Here is a 19372-nt window from a genome sequence, read left to right on the forward strand (position 1 = left end):
AGAATCATCCCCCCACAAGATCGACCGAGGATCTGGTCAAGATCGCTGGAATACGTTGGATGAGGGCAGCGCAGGACCGATCGTCGTGGAAATCTTTGGGGGAGGCCTTTGTCCAGCAGTGGACGTCTTCCGTCTGATGATGATGATATATATATCTTCATATTTTTGATATAATACTCATTTTTTACACCTATATTTATTCACAGTGTATGTGGATTGATGCGTCTAACGTACTTAAAACTCTTGTAAGTTTGAAGTAATTTATATTCTTTACCTGTGTAAAGCTTGAGTATTTTAATATCTTAAAAACACGAACGTTATCGTTTTGATACACACCTGGGAGAAACTTGGAGCATCTGTAGCACAGGAATTCACATTTTCTTTGGTTTCTGCACAAACTAGACCATCTTCCATTCCATGCTCAAAATCCTTCAAAATATTTGGGCTATTATTAAGTTCTACATCAGCAATGTCTTGCAAATCATCGCTCATAACAAAATCTTCATCATCTATATCAATATCATCAACTTTCATGGTATTCAATTTGTTTATATATTCTTCGACAGTTATACTTTCTGGTTTACTTCTTAGAACTGCGATGGCAACGGCAAGTCGATACTTTTGAAGCATTTGCTGAACTGAAAAATTTATCAACTATTGGCGATTTTTCTTAAGAAATACGACCACTTGTTGATAAATGATCAGATATCGTAACAGGCGACTAAGGCCGCGTTTCCACCTGCAAGATAAGTTCCGCGATAAATGTCCGACTGTCTGTCTGACAGCAGCTTGCAAGTGTAAACCCCATTGCAAGTGCTGTCGCGACAGTTGGCCAAGCGCTTCATGCGAGTAGTTGCGAAAACATGTCTAAACATGTCTGCATCGACTCGCGACAGATCTCGCTGCTTATCGGTCTAGTTTCGTATATCTCGCAGCATGTATCGCCCGCACGGCTTGTGTTTTTGTTTAAATTGAACATAATAAGTCATCGGCAAAGTCGTGAATGGTCTCGTGAGGAAACTATAAAGTTAATAGAATATTATGAGTGCATTCCTTCTTTGTAGGATTAGCGGCATGCGGATTATAAAAACCGAATTAAAAATATCTATGCTTAATTCCATCGTAAAAGAATTCTCTACAACTGAGAATGAAGTCCGAAAAATCGCAGCATCAAGACTCACGTGAAATTATGGTGAACAACAGCTTCTCATCTCGTAGAAATCCATTCTCGAACCTAAATTGATATTTTTTTTCTTATTCAAAAACAAAATTATTAATGTAGCTGCTGTACGTACACGTCTTGACAGTTCCTATCACGACACTCTAAGCTCTCGTGTGTAAGCACCTCCGCGATAAGTTGCGATAGTATGATCGGCGAGCTTCTCGAAAGACATTTATAGCAGAAATAAATTGCAAGAATTAGTAGAACATGTAAACACAATTGCAAGAAGTCATGCAAGACTTCCGTGAGTTTGCTTGCAGGTGGAAACGCGGCCTAAAGGTGACTAAACTAAACCAATGATATGTTTCTTTGCACAAGATTAGCAGTAATGTATAGGCATTTTTGTGTTTCGGATCGGATGGTGCCGTAGCTAGTGAAATTACTGGCCAAATGAGACTTAACATATTAAGTCTCAAGGTGATGAGCGAAATTATTGCAGTGCGCTATTTAAGGTTTTTCCGGAATCCTGAGCGGCACTGCATTGTATTAGGCAGGGCTTATCAATTACTATCACCTAAACTTCCTGCTCGTCTCATCCCTTATTGTCAAAGAAAGCTGGATCTATTAAATCTCGTTCAACACATTGCTGCTTGAATCATCTAGTACTGTCAAGAATGTCAAATAACAAAAAAAACACGCTTTTTATAGAAAACCGAACTAAAAAAATTGAAAATTAATTTGAAATTTATAAATTAATTAATAATTAAAATTGGAAATTTAAAATTAACATCAATTCCTGCCTCATAGACGATAAATGAAATTTATAAAAATCTTATTTTGCAAATTGAAAAATTGAATAATTTTATCAAATTAATGTATTGTCATCGGTCCTCGATAAATCCACGAAGTTTGAACGAAATCTAGCCGTTCAAAGTGGGCCAAAATCGCGCCCAAATTATTCAGTTACAAACAAACATACATAAGCTAATAAAAAGGGTGTAAATAATGTCGTGAAGTAAGTAAATATATACACTTAAAACAAGAAATTGGTACTTTAAAATTTAGAGATATAAATATTGTCACCAAAATATTTGTACAATGTCTTTGATGTCAGTTACCAAAATTCAAGAATATTAAGTACTCTATAAACAATACGTCTCAATAAACAATAATATTCGGAAATCGGAATATATCTGCTCCGGATATGAATTATTGTTAATATTTGTCGAAATCTTAATTAAAAATATAGTTCTAATACATTCATATACCTTACTTGCTGTTAATTCTTATTATAATAAATAGTAATCTTCATTTGTATTGCAATTCGATGAATCGGTCGTAAAGTTATTTTAATTACGTTTACTCACCGTAAAAATCATCCATTCCAGAGGTTCAACTTTTCTAAAAATATTTACATAATATTTATAATACGTAAATAGTTTATAATGTCTAAATAAGGTTCATTCCTTTTAAAAAAATAACAAAATTAAATACATTTAAATTTCGTGGATTAACAAAATTAACTTAAGTATGATTATTTAGAGCAACATTAAATTAATTAAAATAACATAAACACACTTTGTTTTCAATTAAATGTAACTGTAAATTTAATTGTTATTTTAAAATAACATAATAATTATTTGATTGTATTATTTTTAATAAACACAAGGTACAACGGTAACACTATTGGTTTCAGACTTTTGGCGGTAATTTTTTTTTTTTCAATAAATTTGTGGGCACGGTTTATATGCAACAAGTCATAGATAATGTATTTGTACTACGGTGGTACAGGCCAGTTTAAATTCTCTTTGGTAGAGGCACAGATTACAATAATATTATATTTGGTAATGGGTCATACGACATTTAGCTTGAAAAGTGACGTTATTAAAAAATAATTCGTTATCACATTAGTGAAGTGATGTTTACGTAGTAGGTACCTAAACTAATATTTTTTAATTAAATGGCGTTATATACAATTTTATTTGGAATAAGTATTTTTATGATTGCTTTGGTAATGGCAATAATAAAGAAGATGTTTTTTCACTGGAAACAGGAACATAAAACTGAAATGAATATTCCTCTAAACGTTCTAAGGCCTGGTAAGTCAATATATTTACCGTGGTTTATTAACGAGTATTCAATATTAAGTAGACACCTTAGATAGTATTATTTTCTAGCCATTATCATCGTTATAGTATTATAACGTCAGTAACTTAGTGAGTCCTTACAAAATTTAATCTTAAACTGTTCGCTTAACGTCTTAATATAAGCCGCTTTAACGTAAGTTTGAATTGACTTTAAAAGAAATGATATCATTAAGAAATCTCATTGAATTCGCGCTCGAAGAAACAACTTAATACAAAAAACACTAAAAACTACACTCCACGTGACTAGGAGAAAATGAACCATAAATCTGTGGACTATAACAACTGCAAATGTGACCATTACCACAGTAGACATATGTACCAGTACGGAAACTATATACAATCGTTCTTAATGACACACTCACACAAACATGCGCATCGACGAGGCCCATAAGCGGTTTTCGCGGTCAAGGCGAGTCGAGTGTCACGTTGTTATTTGTTTCCGAGATCTTTTTAAAACGCCAGCGTATTGCGGCGTGGTATACGGCTATTTGAACTCGGCTCCATCAAAATTCCAGTTTTCGTTTTTTAAGCCCCATAAGGAACTTCGTTCCAAAACTCCTTTTTTAAAGTCGGTTAGAAAAAAAACCTGACAACCCTATTGCTTCAATGGAGTGTACGCACATCTTAACAGTGGGAGGCTCCTTTGCACAGGATGCCGGCAAGATTATGGGCACCGCAACGGCGCCTATTTCTGCCGTGAAGCAGTAATGCGTAAGCATTACTGTGTTTCGGTCTGAAGGGCGCCGTAGCTAGTGAAATCACTGGGCAAATGAGACTTAACACCATATGTCTCAAGGTGACGAGCGCAGTTGTAATGCCATTCAGAATTTGGAGTTTTTCAAGAATCTGGAGAGGCTCTGCATTGTTATGGGCAGGGCGTATCAATTACCATCAGCTGAACGTCTTGCTCGTCTCGTCACTTATTTAAAAAAAAAACATGTAGGTCAGTATTTTATCAACAAGCCTTTGTTTCCAAACTGATACATATGTCTACTGTGCCATTACTCAAACCATCATATCAAATTTACACAAAAGTGTGCATCTCGAGATGTCCGACAGAGGTGATTACTTAAAGTAATCTAAGTTGAACTATTTAATATTGAAATTGTTTAACTTAAGAAAAGCTTAGGCTAATACTTAAATTTTATGTATTTATATTATTATAACTTACCAGTGGGTTACTGAGTATACTTACCTAGATTATGGGTACCTCAACGGCGTCTATTTCTGTCGTGAAGCAGTTATGTGTAAACATTAATGTGTTTCGGTCTGAAGGGCGCCGTAGCTAGTGAAATTTCTGGGCAAATGGTGAAAGGTGACAAGCGCAATTGTAGTGCCGCTCATTGTAATGGGCTGGGCGTATCAATTCTCATCACATGAACGTCCTGCTCGTCTTGTCCCTTACTGTCATAAAAAAAAACGTAAGGAAATGGTAACATATAATAATAATATTGACACACTTTTTACACAAATTATCTTGCCCCAAATTAGGCATATATATCCTATGTTATGTTACATATATTTTAGAATTATTGATTATGTACCAACATTAGAATTTGTGTATGTACATTATTAGTTTCATTATTAAATCCTATATAAGTAACAATTGGTTAGAGTGAGAGATGAGGAGCCTGCCTACCGCTGCCGTATGCGTGAGGGAAAGGGAAGCCAAACAGGCTGGCGCCGTAACGCGTTACGTTACGAAACGGTTTACCCTCCCATAAGAAGTTATCACTTCAAAAAAACTGTTTCAGCTGTATGCATGATTATATCTATGGACAAATCAGTTCTCCAGTGCCGCCGTTACAATCAAGATATTCTTATCTACTCGATACTCAGTAAGAGCGATATAAGCGGACAAAAGAGTATGTAAGGAATTAAGAATCCGTGGAGACTTGTTATTTTTTTTAATTAGAAACTTAAATTAATGTTTTATAATATACTTACTATGATATTGAGTTTTTTATTTATGAGTAATATAAAAAAGGTTTTCTTTTGGAATATAATATATGTTTAGCACAATATTGTTATTTGGAATATTATCAAGTTATGTTTTCGGATTTGTTGAAATTAATTCGTTTGTAGAATTCCCCTAGCTATATATCCCAACATATTATAAAACAAAGTCGCCCGCCGCGTCTGTCTGTTCGCGATAAACTCAAAAACTAAGATAGGTTTAATGATAATTTATGTTTTACTTTTGAGTTACTTACCTTGTTCCATAGTATACTTATTCATATTTAATTTCAGAATGCTTTGTGTAAAAAATTGTGTATTTTTTTTCAAATGAGAAAGGAAAGGCTACTTCTTAAAGTGCCAAAGTTTTAGTGATATTTAGATTCACAGCCTTACAAATAAACTTGCCGTAAAATCATACCTGAGAATAACCCAAGAATATTATGCAAAATGTTGACTACATCGCTGTCAAGCAGCCTCGCAAATGCAACGCGGGAAAGTTTATAAGTCGGAATGACCAAAAATCGTAAGCAAATGTGTATTTGTAAACTATTTGCATTTTTTTGTTTATTGCAGCTATCTACCTACCAATTCAGTAAGTACCTACATAAATTGTTAAATGTCTGCAGAAAAGTCCGTGATGGCACGTTTCTGTCTCCTAAGGATATACAAACTATATACATTTTAATTTAAAAAATTGGCAATAATATTGTGGTAATTTAAAAGCTGTTTACACAAATACTATATTAATCTTTATCATTATAAATAAGTTAGATATTTTTACTCTTTAACATGTTTGATGCGGTACGACCCTCCCCCCGCACCACCTTGCATTGCAAACATGAAACGGTAGTTGAAGGGTATGATCACTCAGAAATACGTTTTTTTTGTATGTTTAACTAATTGTTTTTTCACACTTTTACACAAACTATCTTGCTCCAAACTAGGCATATAGCCTGTACTATTTGTACAAGACAATATACTTACTTAAACATACATAAATACATATAAACATCCATCACTCGGTAACAAACATCCATATTCATCATATAAATGATTGCACCTACCGGGATTTGAACCCGGGAACTCTAGCTTAGTTGTCATGGTCCCAAAACCATTCGGCTATATGGGTCGTCAAATTAAAAAAATACTTACATCATATTTTCTTCTCTTGTTAGAATATCGTCTGTCGGGTCAGCTAGTCTAAAATAAATCTCCTTTCAATATCTCCTTCACATCTTGTCTCTTGTTAACATGCTACGCAAATATACAATTGTTTTTAACTTGTTCAACGCATTCATCTTCAATCGCAATATTAAGTCAGTAAAATTTTCAGCTCTTGTTAAAGCAGTCCAGCGTTTGTTTTAACTCCGCCGATGATGCAAAAATTACTTGACCATCGGCGTACGCGAAGCACTTAACATACAATCCTTCCATATCGATCCCACATACAATTTCTCTCATATCATTCAAGCAGCTATCCATGAATAAGTTGAGTCTTGTCTAGCGTCTACAGTACCGTCGAAGGTGAACAATCCACGATTTGAACTAGTCCATTGACTAGTCGATGAAGGAAAATGAACGATCTAGTTTCGTTGACACTAAATACGTCGACGGCCCACCGCTACTCCCCAATGTTACTTAGCGGGCGTGAAAATCATGTGTATGTGTGCGTGCGTCGATACGGGCGCGGGCGGAAGTGAAGTGTGGTATTGAGTCCTCATTGGTCAGGTTAATAACACAATATTTAAAAAAATTGCTGCTATAAAATCTGAATTTCTAATATAGTTATTCAAAGGGTTTTATTAGGCGTCTGTAGTAATTATTATTATTAAATAAATAATTTAACTCATCATGGAAATAAATAAAAGAAACAAATCGTAGTGCTAAAAGTTTATTGTTACATCAGTTCAATGATTAGCATTGAAACACTTTGTATCATAGACACTGTTGATTTTTATCAAATCTAGTTTTGACAGGAGATTCTCATGTTGGCCCAGCGATTTCATAATACTGCCGTCTGGATCCTGAAACAAAAAGATCGATATAAAGATTCTAGGTAACGGTACGCCTGACTGATATTTTGATGTAAATACTTATTTAACTGCGTTGAGTAATTTTTAGCAGGAGAAAATCTTATGAGTTCGCATCACAGACATACTCATGTTTAACTTTTAATATATAATTAAAAAAAATATTATATATATTTACAGCTAGACACTCTTTGGATGGGTAAAATCTCGCGAGTTCGCTTCACCGAAATGCTATACAGCTGACGTATTGTGCAACATTAGTGCTGTGTATATCTTATAAGTGAAATTGAATGGATTTGGTGGAAAGTTCAATGTGTATATACTGTGCATTGTTGAAATAGTGTTTTTGTTTGACAGTGGCGTCGCGTGCTTTGAAGGATATATAAAAATTTGCTTGGAGGCCCATATGAAGGGAAAAATTCTCACAAAATAAAAATAAATGTTTGAATAAATTTAAAAGTAGTAAAATTTAATACTTCAAGAATCAACGTTATAAAGTACACAATTTTATTTTGTAAATAGTTTGCCACCATCTATCGATGTTTGCTGAGGTTGTCATCACTAGTTTTAGTACCGCAGACTCTCGCTACATGGCCAACAGCGCCAAAATGGCGAATAATAAACAGGCACATAAGCACTTTGACAGCCGCCAGTCCAGTGGTATATAGTAGAGGTCAGTGACAAATATAGTAATACCTTATCCCTGAAGGTGGCAACACTGGATATGCCTCGTTTGCCGATTTTGCGCCAAAACTGCCAGGCGGGATGCGTAGCGCTCTCGTAGTCGTAAGCAAGTGGGAAGGTTGCATCAGAACGAAGCTTCTCGAAGTGATGAAGTTTATCTGACAAATTTAATTTCTACATATATAAATTATCGTATACATGATAAGGGTGAGTCATTCCTTAATATTTTTTTATTTTATTATGATTCAGCATTAAAAAATACACAACTTCGAATTTGCACCCGTCTACGAAAAACACTTATTTAACACGATTTTAATATTATTCTATTCCATCCACAGATACGCAATAGAGTTGCAAGATGGCAATCGAATATAATATTGTAGTACGCTAAATTTTATGTACAATATATTTGGTAGGTCTGAGAATCGGTCGTCATCTATTTTTCTACGACTACTCAGGTAATTTTAAATGTAACAAAAATCACATGTTTTGTTGAGTATATACTAAACTTAACTACGGTGAGTGATTTTATTTTTACTCCAATAAAAAGGCAAAGGTACACACACCCATACAGCCAACGCGGCAAATGTGAAAATTACAGAATATACCTGCCAGCATCATGCAAATTATATTAAAAAAGTTTTTTTCTTAAGTTGATATTAAAATGTTTAGTCTATTGATTTAAATACGGAAATATTATGCACTTAATATAGTATGTAGTACGTATTACCTCATATTTCTTTGAACCTATCATACCTAACCTAGATTTAGTTGTCCTTTTTTTTGTGGCAAAGGAGCTTATACTATAATACCAGATGACCTGCATCTGGTATTAAGTGATCACCGACGCTAACATTTTCTTGCACACAACCTTTAAGGCTTTAGGCGCTTTTTTTGAAGGTACCCATGTCGTATCACCGCACAAGGAAGCTCATTCCACAGCTTTCTAGTACGTGGAAGAAAGCTCCTTGAAAACCGCACTGTGGAGGACCGCCACACATCCAGATGGTAGGGATGATATCCTAATTTGTGACGTGTCGTGCGAAGGTGGAATTTGGCGGCAGGAATGAGGTGAAACAGCTCTTCGGAAAACTCCCCGTGATAAATGCGGTAGAAGACACACAATGAAGCGACGTCTCTACGCAACGCCAAGTGATCCAGCCATTCGCAGAGCACTGGGTCCCCGACAATTCGAGCTGCTCTGCGTTGCACGCCGTCAAATGGATCGAGCTGTACTGTGGTGCGCCAGACCGGAGATGAGAGCAACACTCCATGTATGGCCGGACCTGCACCTTGTAGAGCGCTAGAATGTGGGCCGGCATGAAGTATCGTCGTGCTCTATTTATGACGCCCAGCATCTTCGAAGCCATTTTGGCTTTGCTCACCAGATGACCACCATTGGCGATCGCTCGAGATTTCGAGACCCAGTATTCCGACACTAGGCGAGGCTTTAAGGCAAGTGTTATCTGTGGCATCAAAAAAACTGTGCTTTTTTAGCGGCATTAAAGTACGTTAACAATGCTTGTTAGGCCATAGAGTATAGACTTTTTCAAAGACTCAATAAAGTATGTAATTACAGTAGTGCTCGTATCTATATTTAAATGACAGAGACAAGTAGAGGAATAGAAAAACCATATTTCTGCATCTTACCTGGTCTTATATGTCGGACATGTACACGAATATACTTATCTCTGTCGTGGCGGGAGATTTCGAAGTAAAATCCGAGCATAGCCATAACCATCATGGCGGTATGCTGTCGGTGTTGCCCGCCCTCAAGTAATTCCACGCATCCGAATATCTGGGAAAATATAAAGGTACGTATTACAAATATGAATTTAACACTTTTGTACGAGAAGTATTCAAAAATTGTTATTAAAAATCTTTTAATTGAATACAATTTATTTCTTAGTATGTACATAATTTTGTATTCGAAGTAGTAACGTCATTGTTGTGCGATACAATGGCCTTTCTGCTAATTTCATACTAGATGTAGTGGAGTGTTTAATAATCAAATTTGGGTATTTCTCCATTGATTTTTATTAGTTATTGATGTAATTTTACTAATTAGGTAACGTGATTGCAGATCTGTATAAAAGAGCAGGAACGGGCGATATACCACCAGTTTATTTAATTAACTGTGCATCATCTCTTGCAAGTATCGGGGCATTTCCAATTAAGTGGAAGATGGCAAAAGTTGTTCCCATTTTCAAAAGTGGTGACAACGGAAATCCTTTGCCACTTACCTGGTAATATTATCAAATAAGTACTTTTTGATTTATGTACCACATGTGCTGTAAATGGCTGTGCGTCAATATTTTACATATTACAATAGTTCTTGTGACAGCCCTAGCATATTTTAACACGTACCTACTGCACATAAATAAAGGTATTTTGGAAGCATTTTGCCAACATTATGAAAATATACTACTCTTAAAAGGGAATGCTCATATTAGGCTATCAAACGCCCAGTAATTTACTTTTATCTAAAAAAAGACTTCATATTTTTTCTTCTTTAATAAAATTATTAATATATCAAAAAAAGACTGCTATAATTTTACAAATGAGTATCGCAACGACATTTTACAACACAAACTACAATAAGACGACATATTTGAGTGCCAATTACTAACTACGAAGCGAATTACTTGGTTTAATCGATTTTGAACCTGTTAATAATAATGTATCTATTTGTTGCAATACGATAAGGTATTATTGATGTTAACACAGGTTTTAAATAACAGGATTATGTGAATAGCTTTTTGTTTTATATTGATTAGGCGTGATTTCATACAGCCATGATATACATATTAATCGGATATAGTAGCACTTAATATATTTTTGCACATGCAATTGTTATATATTTAGGTACAGGTTACATGCAGCGTTAATAATAGCAGTATTAATAAAAAAAGGAATGAAATATATTAAATAATTTTTTTCATTACATTTGTAAAATGTCAACATACAAATCAACTTCCGTTTATTTTTGCGCGTGCGTTTTTAATTTAAGAAAAATGTATTCGCAATCCGATAAAAAGCAGTGATATTATGAAAAGTAAATGTTTTTTTTTCTTAAAAACCCATTATTTTTTTAAGCTAATTTCCTAATTTTCTTATTTATAGTTCATATTGTAATCCCAATATATTTTTGTGTGTGTGCACTCGTAACAGTGAAGCGGAATCCTCGATAATTGACCGTCCGGTCACCACATATTGTATACAACGAGCGACGTTTGGTTTGCATCACTTGATCTTCCAAGTGACCACGAAACCATATGTACCAGTACAGAAACTACCTACAAACCTTCGAAATGACACGCTCACACAAACATGCGCATCGACGAGGCCCTAAGCGGTTTTCGCGGTCTTGCAGTAGCGAGTGTCACGTTGTTTTTTGTTTCCGCGATCTTTTTAAAAATGATTTATTGTTATATTATTAAAGTGAAACTTTTATTACATCGTCTCAAACTATTTCGTCTGTGTGTTCGCAGCAGCTGGCCGTGTAGTGTATAGACTATTACTCTATTAATATAGTATAATGTAAATTTTTAGTTAAATGTCTATAATGTGAAAAAAGATTTCACGGATTATCGGTTTTATGAATACAATTCTTCTTTATTATAATTAGTAGGTATGCGATTTATAAGTCCGTGAGATCGATTATAATTTATTCGTGAACATAATTCACAATGTTACACTAAGATGGCGGCTGCGATATTTATCATAATTTTTTTGATTATTGTTTGGTTTTCGAAGAGGTTTTTTTTATATTTATTTATTTAGGACATGAAATAATTACCTACATATTGTGTTATATTATGGTTTTCGTGGGTGTCGAAACCAATACCAGCTATTGCTGTCAAAATGAAAATTCAAGACGGCGGCTGCAAAAAATTATAAAATTTTTCGTCACGGGACACCCGTTTTAACATAACATTAACATAAAAATAACCTGACAACCCTATTGCTTCAATGGAGTGTACGCACGTGTAGGTAAGTATTTTATCAACAAGGCTTTCCATACTGGTACATATGTCTACTGTGACCAAACTGAACGTCGCGTGCCTCTAAAATACTTCAAGCCACCACATGCAACTATATACGACGCAATTCAGCCTCACATGGAGTAGTGTTCTGACCTTAGGGCCAGTACCAGCTTCATCCATTTGACCGCATACAAGGAAGAGCGGCTCGAATCATCGACGATCAAGTCATCTTTGGCATTGCGTAGAGATGTTTTCTCTGCATTGCTAGGTTGATACCAGCAGCCGAATTCCACTTCGAAATGCGAAATTCCACTCGCATCATAGCGTCGTTTGGTGTTCCACAACTACACATTTTAAAAGGAACGGAAGCCACTTTGCGGAATCAATTACCGGCTGTAATTATCCCGAATCGATACGATTCAGGGATCCTCAAGTACAGAGCATACTACCAACCTCAAAGGCCGGCAACGCATCTCTCGACCACTTGTGGCCTCACCATTTCCCCCCTCTTGAATATTAAATTAATAATAACAATTATTACGTATTAATGACCTAATTACCCACAAATAATAATAGTAAAGATTGGAGCGTGTATGCAATTTTCCTTCTAAAAATTATTGTTGGAATAGTAATGAATAAGGGCAGATTCGGTCCCGGCACTCGCCGGCCGCTGCCGCGGCACGCTACGCTCGGCTCGAACGTTGTGGTCAACAGTCTAAATTTCTTTTTGGGATGTACTAGTGAACAAAGGCCGATTCGCTTAGATTACAATAAGTTTATTACACTGATGCATAACTAAAAAAATAATGACTATAAAATAAATATAAGAAACAGACCAATCAGAGACGGCCTCATAAACTAATGACCAGTAAAAATGTCAAAATATCATTATTGCCTTACAATGTCACTATAGTGTACCCGTGATATTACTATTATATATCTTTAGTCACAAGGTGACGAGCGCAATTGTAGTGCCCCTCAGTAAGAAATGAAGTCGATTGACAATCTACTGTTAAATTGTAATATCACAGCTTTAACAATATACCTGCGACATGTATATAAATAAGTATACTTCCTATTAAACTTTTCATTGGCTTACTACTTGAATAGACTATGCCTACTTTGGGGCAAGATAATTTGTGTAAAAGTTTATTCTAGTATGTTTTTTTACTATATTTTTTATTATTTCTACTACTTTTAGAATTTGTTTTAAATAAAAGAGCAATTCATATTTGTATTTTTATTAGCCTCTATTCAAAACTAAGTTATTTCTTAAAAATGCATACAAATTAAGTTTTGTATAAAACTTATATATATAACATTACTTAACATCATAGACAGAGAGAATATGGAGGTATTTGGGATCACTGACATACCATTGTGTTGAATAAAATATTCACAATAATTAATTTTAACAAAAAAAACCGACTTCAATAATACTATTCCAAAACAATAGTTATAATATACAGTAAAAAGTATAAAAATAATTGTGTATTTTTAACCAATCTAATTCTACTTATGATTATTGTTATTTTTGGAACTTTGTCATGGATCCCATAATCAGAACTTAACCAAACTACCTTTGTAGTATATCCGTTGCAATACTGAAAGAATCATCAGAATCGGTTGGCGCGATATTAACTTATTGGTTAATTTGTCATGCAAATGCTTATAGGAAATTTAAGACTTTTATGGTTTTCTCATAGATTCCATTATCAGATCTGGACCATTGCAATGGAAACACACGGGAAGCACCAGCTTTCAAACAAAAAAAGAATTATCAAAACCCACTCTGTTCTGAGGAAACAAGTTTAAAATAAAATAAAAAAATGCCGATGAATTGAGAACCTCATTTTTTGAAGTCGGTTAAAATAATGCCACAGCCAACTAAGGTAAAGACATGTAACAATTAAAATTAAAACACACGAAAATAGTTTAATCTTAGATCTAACTAAGGTATAATAACAATATGGTAAAATAAATCACATTAAATGGGACACTACTATACAGTAATAACGTCTTGTTTGTTGAAGGGACAGTTTCACACACAAATTCTAGAGCTTATTTTACCGAGACCAAGCCTCAATATAAATTACCACTAGAATATCGAATCCTTGGAAAAAGTTCTATGTTTCTTGGATAATGTTTTATACCCATCAAAATAAAACTTGCGTTCTTCAGTACTAACTTATAGTTAACTTATTTGTTAAAATAACAATAGTAAAGGCTTTATTCTAAATAATAATTGGAGGTAATTCCAGAAAAACGTTCCAAACCACAATCATGTCGAAATTGAGTTAAGAACACAAAACTGGTCACATGATTCATATTATCGGACTGACAAAAATGGCAGCCTTACTGTCACTCTTTAAATGACGTCATGACTTAGTAGCCCAATCCATGTATGAAATACACTAATATTTATTAAACATAATTCCTTAAAATGTGATGCTTGTGGCTTGGAACGTTTTTCAGGAACTACATCCAATTTAACAAAAAGATATAAATAACTTACTGCTATAGTGATAAACCTGTTTTCAAAATCTTAGCAGAATTAACACTTTAGATTACAGCTAATTCAATAAGAACATATTGTCCTAAATGTTTATTTTTATAACTTAATATTACTCTTATGATAGTAAAACATCTCAAATCTACAAACTTTTGAGGTAGCACAGTATTTAAACCAGTGTGTCCCAACGTAGGGCCCACACCCACAGGGGGGCTTTTTCATAGTTTATAGTAAATAGCAATGTAAAAATGGAATTGATGCGACTTTAACACTTTGGCTTCAGGTTATTTAAATGCAATGCTAGATATCGGTGAGAAATTTAGCAAAAAAGGCAAGAAAATGTGCAAGTTTTACTACCGTTTCCATCTTCATATTTAACTGAATTTGGATTTAGAGCTGTAAATTATTTACCGATAAAAAAAATAAATTGATATAATATATCACCAGGTGGAGACTTGAGATTAAAACTAAGTAAATTGGAGGTTATATTTTTTGTTTTTATTCATTGGTATTGTCGTGTCGCTCACATCAATAGTAAGTCTATAGCTTTGTTTCACTCGAAAATAATTTAAAAAGCAAACAGTTATTGCAACTGATGACATATTCTTAGGCCATCACATGGCCATTATTATCAGTGTTTGTCCATTATAATCTAACAGCATGTATTTTTGTTTCAGGTATAATAAGAAAATAAATCTGTTTCGATTCTAGGCACCAGTCATTACTATAATCACTTGTAAATTCGTTAACACCAATCAAATGACACACTCTAAGCTTGGTGGTCTACTGAAACGTGACATAGGCGAGTTGTGGTGCCCCTTCCAGGGGAGCCACTACAAAGAATAGAATAGAATAGACCCAGCTGTCAGGAGAAGTGTATACCAGGCGGACTATATTAATATACTATGACTAAAAATACATAAATAATTTAAACATGGCTTAGATACGTGTTTTGTTGAACGGTAACATAACTACAACAACGTCAGTCACCTAACAATAACATCTAGAATAGAATTTATCTTTCTCAATTATAAAACTGTTTAGCTTGTGTGTTAACTAAAAAGTCGTTAAGCTGACAACATAAACTGAGGTGTACAAGAATAAATAAATGATTGGAATGCAATTTTTGTCATCATCATCATCAATATATATATATTGTTAAATTGCTTTTATGAAACATATATCTATACAACATTGTAATATATAGGCTGTCCCAAAGTTATGGGACATGAAGGGAAAGTACCTTAAATATCGTAGATAGGGTATTTTACTGAAAGAAGACTTTATGTTATTTTTAAAAGTAAGTATTTCTGCATTCAAAGATTTTCTAAAAATTACTTGCCTTGTCTGGGAATCGAACTGACTTAAACGTAAAAAAGACACCCCTACTATTATGATGTTTTTTAGTAGTTTTTTGAAAATCTTTGAATACAGAACTACTAATTTTTAAAAATAACATAAAGTCTTCTTTCAGTAACATACCCTATCTAGGTTATTTAAGGTACTTTCCCTTCATGTCCCATAACTTTGGGATGTCCTGTATATATTATAATTTATAACTCTATTAAGTCGTACTAAATAATCTTCTAATCACAATGTTATATGTCTGTCTCAATGACTTTTTTGAAGGTATAGACTGCTGTGTTGATGACAATATTTCTTGCTCAAACAAGAGTTACATAGCTGAGAGTGAAAACTCAGTGTTATTCAGTTCAAAACTAACATACACCTATCTTAAAACAACAATGACATAGATTTTGACATTAATATTGTAATCTTAATATATAAAAATTATGTGATACATTTTTACATAGTTTAGTCCAACTTGAGAGATAGGATACTTTTTATTTCGATTCGGGACCCATAATTATCTTTATTTCCAATATTTATTTTGTATGGACATATTTTCTGTGAGAGAATTTATTGACACACAGTTTGACAGTTCTGCTATGAAACAATTTACTTATAACAACAAGGAGCATACATTACGAAATAATTCTTGATGTTTTGAAATATTATTGGCAAATTCTTATAAAACATAATGTTTTTATTATCTACAGAACAATGTGTTGGGTTAGCCAGTAACTTACAAATATTTTTTAATATATTAATTTTTATATACCATCTACAGCTCTGGTCTTGAATGTTACCGCTTCCAATAGCTTCAGAGATACTAAAAACAAACAAAAAAGATCTTTCATTGGGTAAAATTATATTTAAATTATATAAAATGTTGGCAATGGCACATAAGATTAAAAAATAGCAAAAAATGATATTTTAACTAAACAAAATATCACAGCTTAAAGCAACACTGATAAAAGTTACTTACAATTATATTTCTTCATATTCTTGAGTACAGAAAGACTACACACAACTACAGCACCATTGCTCTTAAATTTCACATCACATATAACATATGAAGGTATCAAAATATACCAATATGCCTCCACCACTGAAAAAACAAAACATGTTCATCTGTAAAGCAAAATTTATTTAAAAATTATATAATATTAGATGCAACTAACTTACTTCACTTATTATCTATTTCTTCTAACATTTTCTTTCATTTTCACCTCGCTGCTTCTTCGATTGATGTTTGAATTTCTTGCTGAGCCTCCTCACTGTTGCAGACCATCTACGTAACAACTCTGACATTTTCCTCTCATACTCCTCCCGCAGGCAATCCATGTTTTCATTCAGCCAAGAGAGGGCATCCTTGCATTCACCTATCATAGCTGCACATTCATCTCCACTAACACTCTCCAAATTTTCAACAACAGTTTGCTTAACACTATAGATGTATGTTTCCAATTGATTCCGCACTTCTAAGCGTAGTTTATTCTCCTCATCTTCTTCATGAAACTTTTCAGCATCAGCAATCATTTTACAAACCTCATTCTTGTTGTATCTATGTGTATTTTCTATTGTTATACTCTTCATGTTTCCTGTACTTTTATCGCGTGCAGAGACTGTCAAAATACCATTTGCATCAATCTCAAAAATCAAGTCTATTTTTGCAACTCCTCGTGGCACTGGTGGGATATTTCCAAGCTCAAATACACCCAGCAAGTTGTTATCTCTTGTCAATGCTCTTTCTCCTTCAAACACCTCAATAGTCATGGCAGTCTGGTAGTCCTCTAATGTTGTTATCTCTTTTGTTTTTCTGCACGGTATAGAAGTATTACGTTCTACAACATCAAACATCATTCCACGAGCTGTTTCAACACCTAGGGTTAATGGCACAACATCAACAAGTGACACATCCTGTATCATATTCTTACATTTTTGAGTCATAATCACTGCCTGTATAGCTGCACCTTGTGCTATAGCTTCTTCGGGATTAATAGACGTTGTTATATCCCTACCATCAAAGTACTCTTTAACCATACTTCTTATCTTTGGAATCCGAGTACTTCCACCAACTAGAATAATTTTGCCAATATTACACTTCTGCATGTGAGCATCTCGCAAAACTCTTTCAATAGGTTTAAGTGTATCACTGAATAAGTCTGAACACAATTCTTCAAAGAATACTCTAGTAACGCACCCAGTATAGTCTATTCCGTCATACAAACCTTCGATATGGACTGTAGCTTCTTGTGAAGATGTTAAAATGTGCTTGACTTTTTCAGCAGCCGATTTAAGGCGTCGAACACACCTTGCATTCCGTATTATCTCAACGCCAAACATTTTACAAAAATCTTCAGCAAAATATGTTACCAGTCTATGATCAAAGTCCTCACCACCTAATCGCGAGTTTCCTGCAGTAGCTTTAACCTTGTACACAGAATTAACGATTGACAAAATGGATACATCGAAAGTGCCACCACCCAAATCGTAAATTAAAACATTTCCTTTAAGTTTCTTATCGTAGCCGTAAGCGAGTGCAGAAGCTGTAGGCTCGTTAAGAATCTTAACAACATCGAGACCGGCAATTTTGCCTGCCAATATTGTTGCATGCCGTTGTGCATCAGTAAAGTAAGCGGGAACAGTCACGACTGCTTTATCGACTTTGTCACCTAAATAGTTCTCAGCAACCTCTTTCATTCTATACAAAAGCATAGAACAAATTTCCTCGGGCGAGAACTTTCTCTTAACGCCCCTGTATTCGACTAAAATTTTAGGCTTACCGTTGTCGTTGATAACTTTGATGGGTAAGTGCATCAGGTCCATATGGAGGCCGACATCGTCAAACCTCCGTCCGATAAGCCTTTTGACTGCAAAAATTGTGTTCGAAGGATTAACAGCTGCTTGATTTTTCGCCGCTTCGCCAATAAGTCGTTCACGTGGCGTGAATGCGACGTATGAAGGCGTTGTTCTGTTGCCCTGCTCATTCACAATCACTTCAGCACTATTATTTGTCCACACCGCAACGCATGAATATGTTGTTCCCAAATCAATGCCCACTATAACCATTTTCAAATCTGTTTACTAACAACAATCAACTACAATAACAGCAGAATGTCAGAACCAGCGTGGTTTATACGTTTGATAAGAACACAGAACACTATTACTCGGAATCAAAGTCGGAACAAACGTCTAACACTAAAGTCACTGAATACCCGAACTGTCTAACTTTCAAAACTTCAAAAGCGGTGTCACGCGTTCGGAGGACTTATATAGTCGGCCGATAGTAATTACGAAATTTCTAGAATCCGATTTCAACCAATCAGATAAGAGAGTACATGGAATTTTCTAGAAACTGTGTTGCCAGACTGTATTTCGTCGATTTTATATTGAAAGGGATATTTTTAAAGGTACAGATTTCCACAGAAAAGGAATTTGCAAAGATAATATTAAAATAAATACCAAATTTCGTATTGCAAGAAATTAGTCAATTATTACATTGAGCTATAAAGTGTTTCTATGTATCTATTTTAGTAATAAAATAT

The 19372-nt window shown here is 34.4% G+C and overlaps 1 protein-coding gene across 1 annotated transcript; it reads right to left on the reverse strand.

Moving 5' to 3' along the window:
• Positions 1 to 16888: 16888 nt before the first annotated feature.
• LOC126975187 (heat shock protein 68-like) lies at positions 16889 to 19102 on the reverse strand. Its single transcript, XM_050822953.1, has one exon. It carries the CDS (start codon positions 18894 to 18896, stop codon positions 17031 to 17033), a length of 1866 nt encoding a protein of 621 aa, XP_050678910.1. The 5' UTR covers positions 18897 to 19102; the 3' UTR covers positions 16889 to 17030.
• Positions 19103 to 19372: the final 270 nt, after the last annotated feature.

The sequence above is a fragment of the Leptidea sinapis genome, chromosome 2 (genome assembly GCF_905404315.1).
Source record: "Leptidea sinapis chromosome 2, ilLepSina1.1, whole genome shotgun sequence".
Classification (NCBI taxonomy): domain Eukaryota; kingdom Metazoa; phylum Arthropoda; class Insecta; order Lepidoptera; family Pieridae; genus Leptidea; species Leptidea sinapis.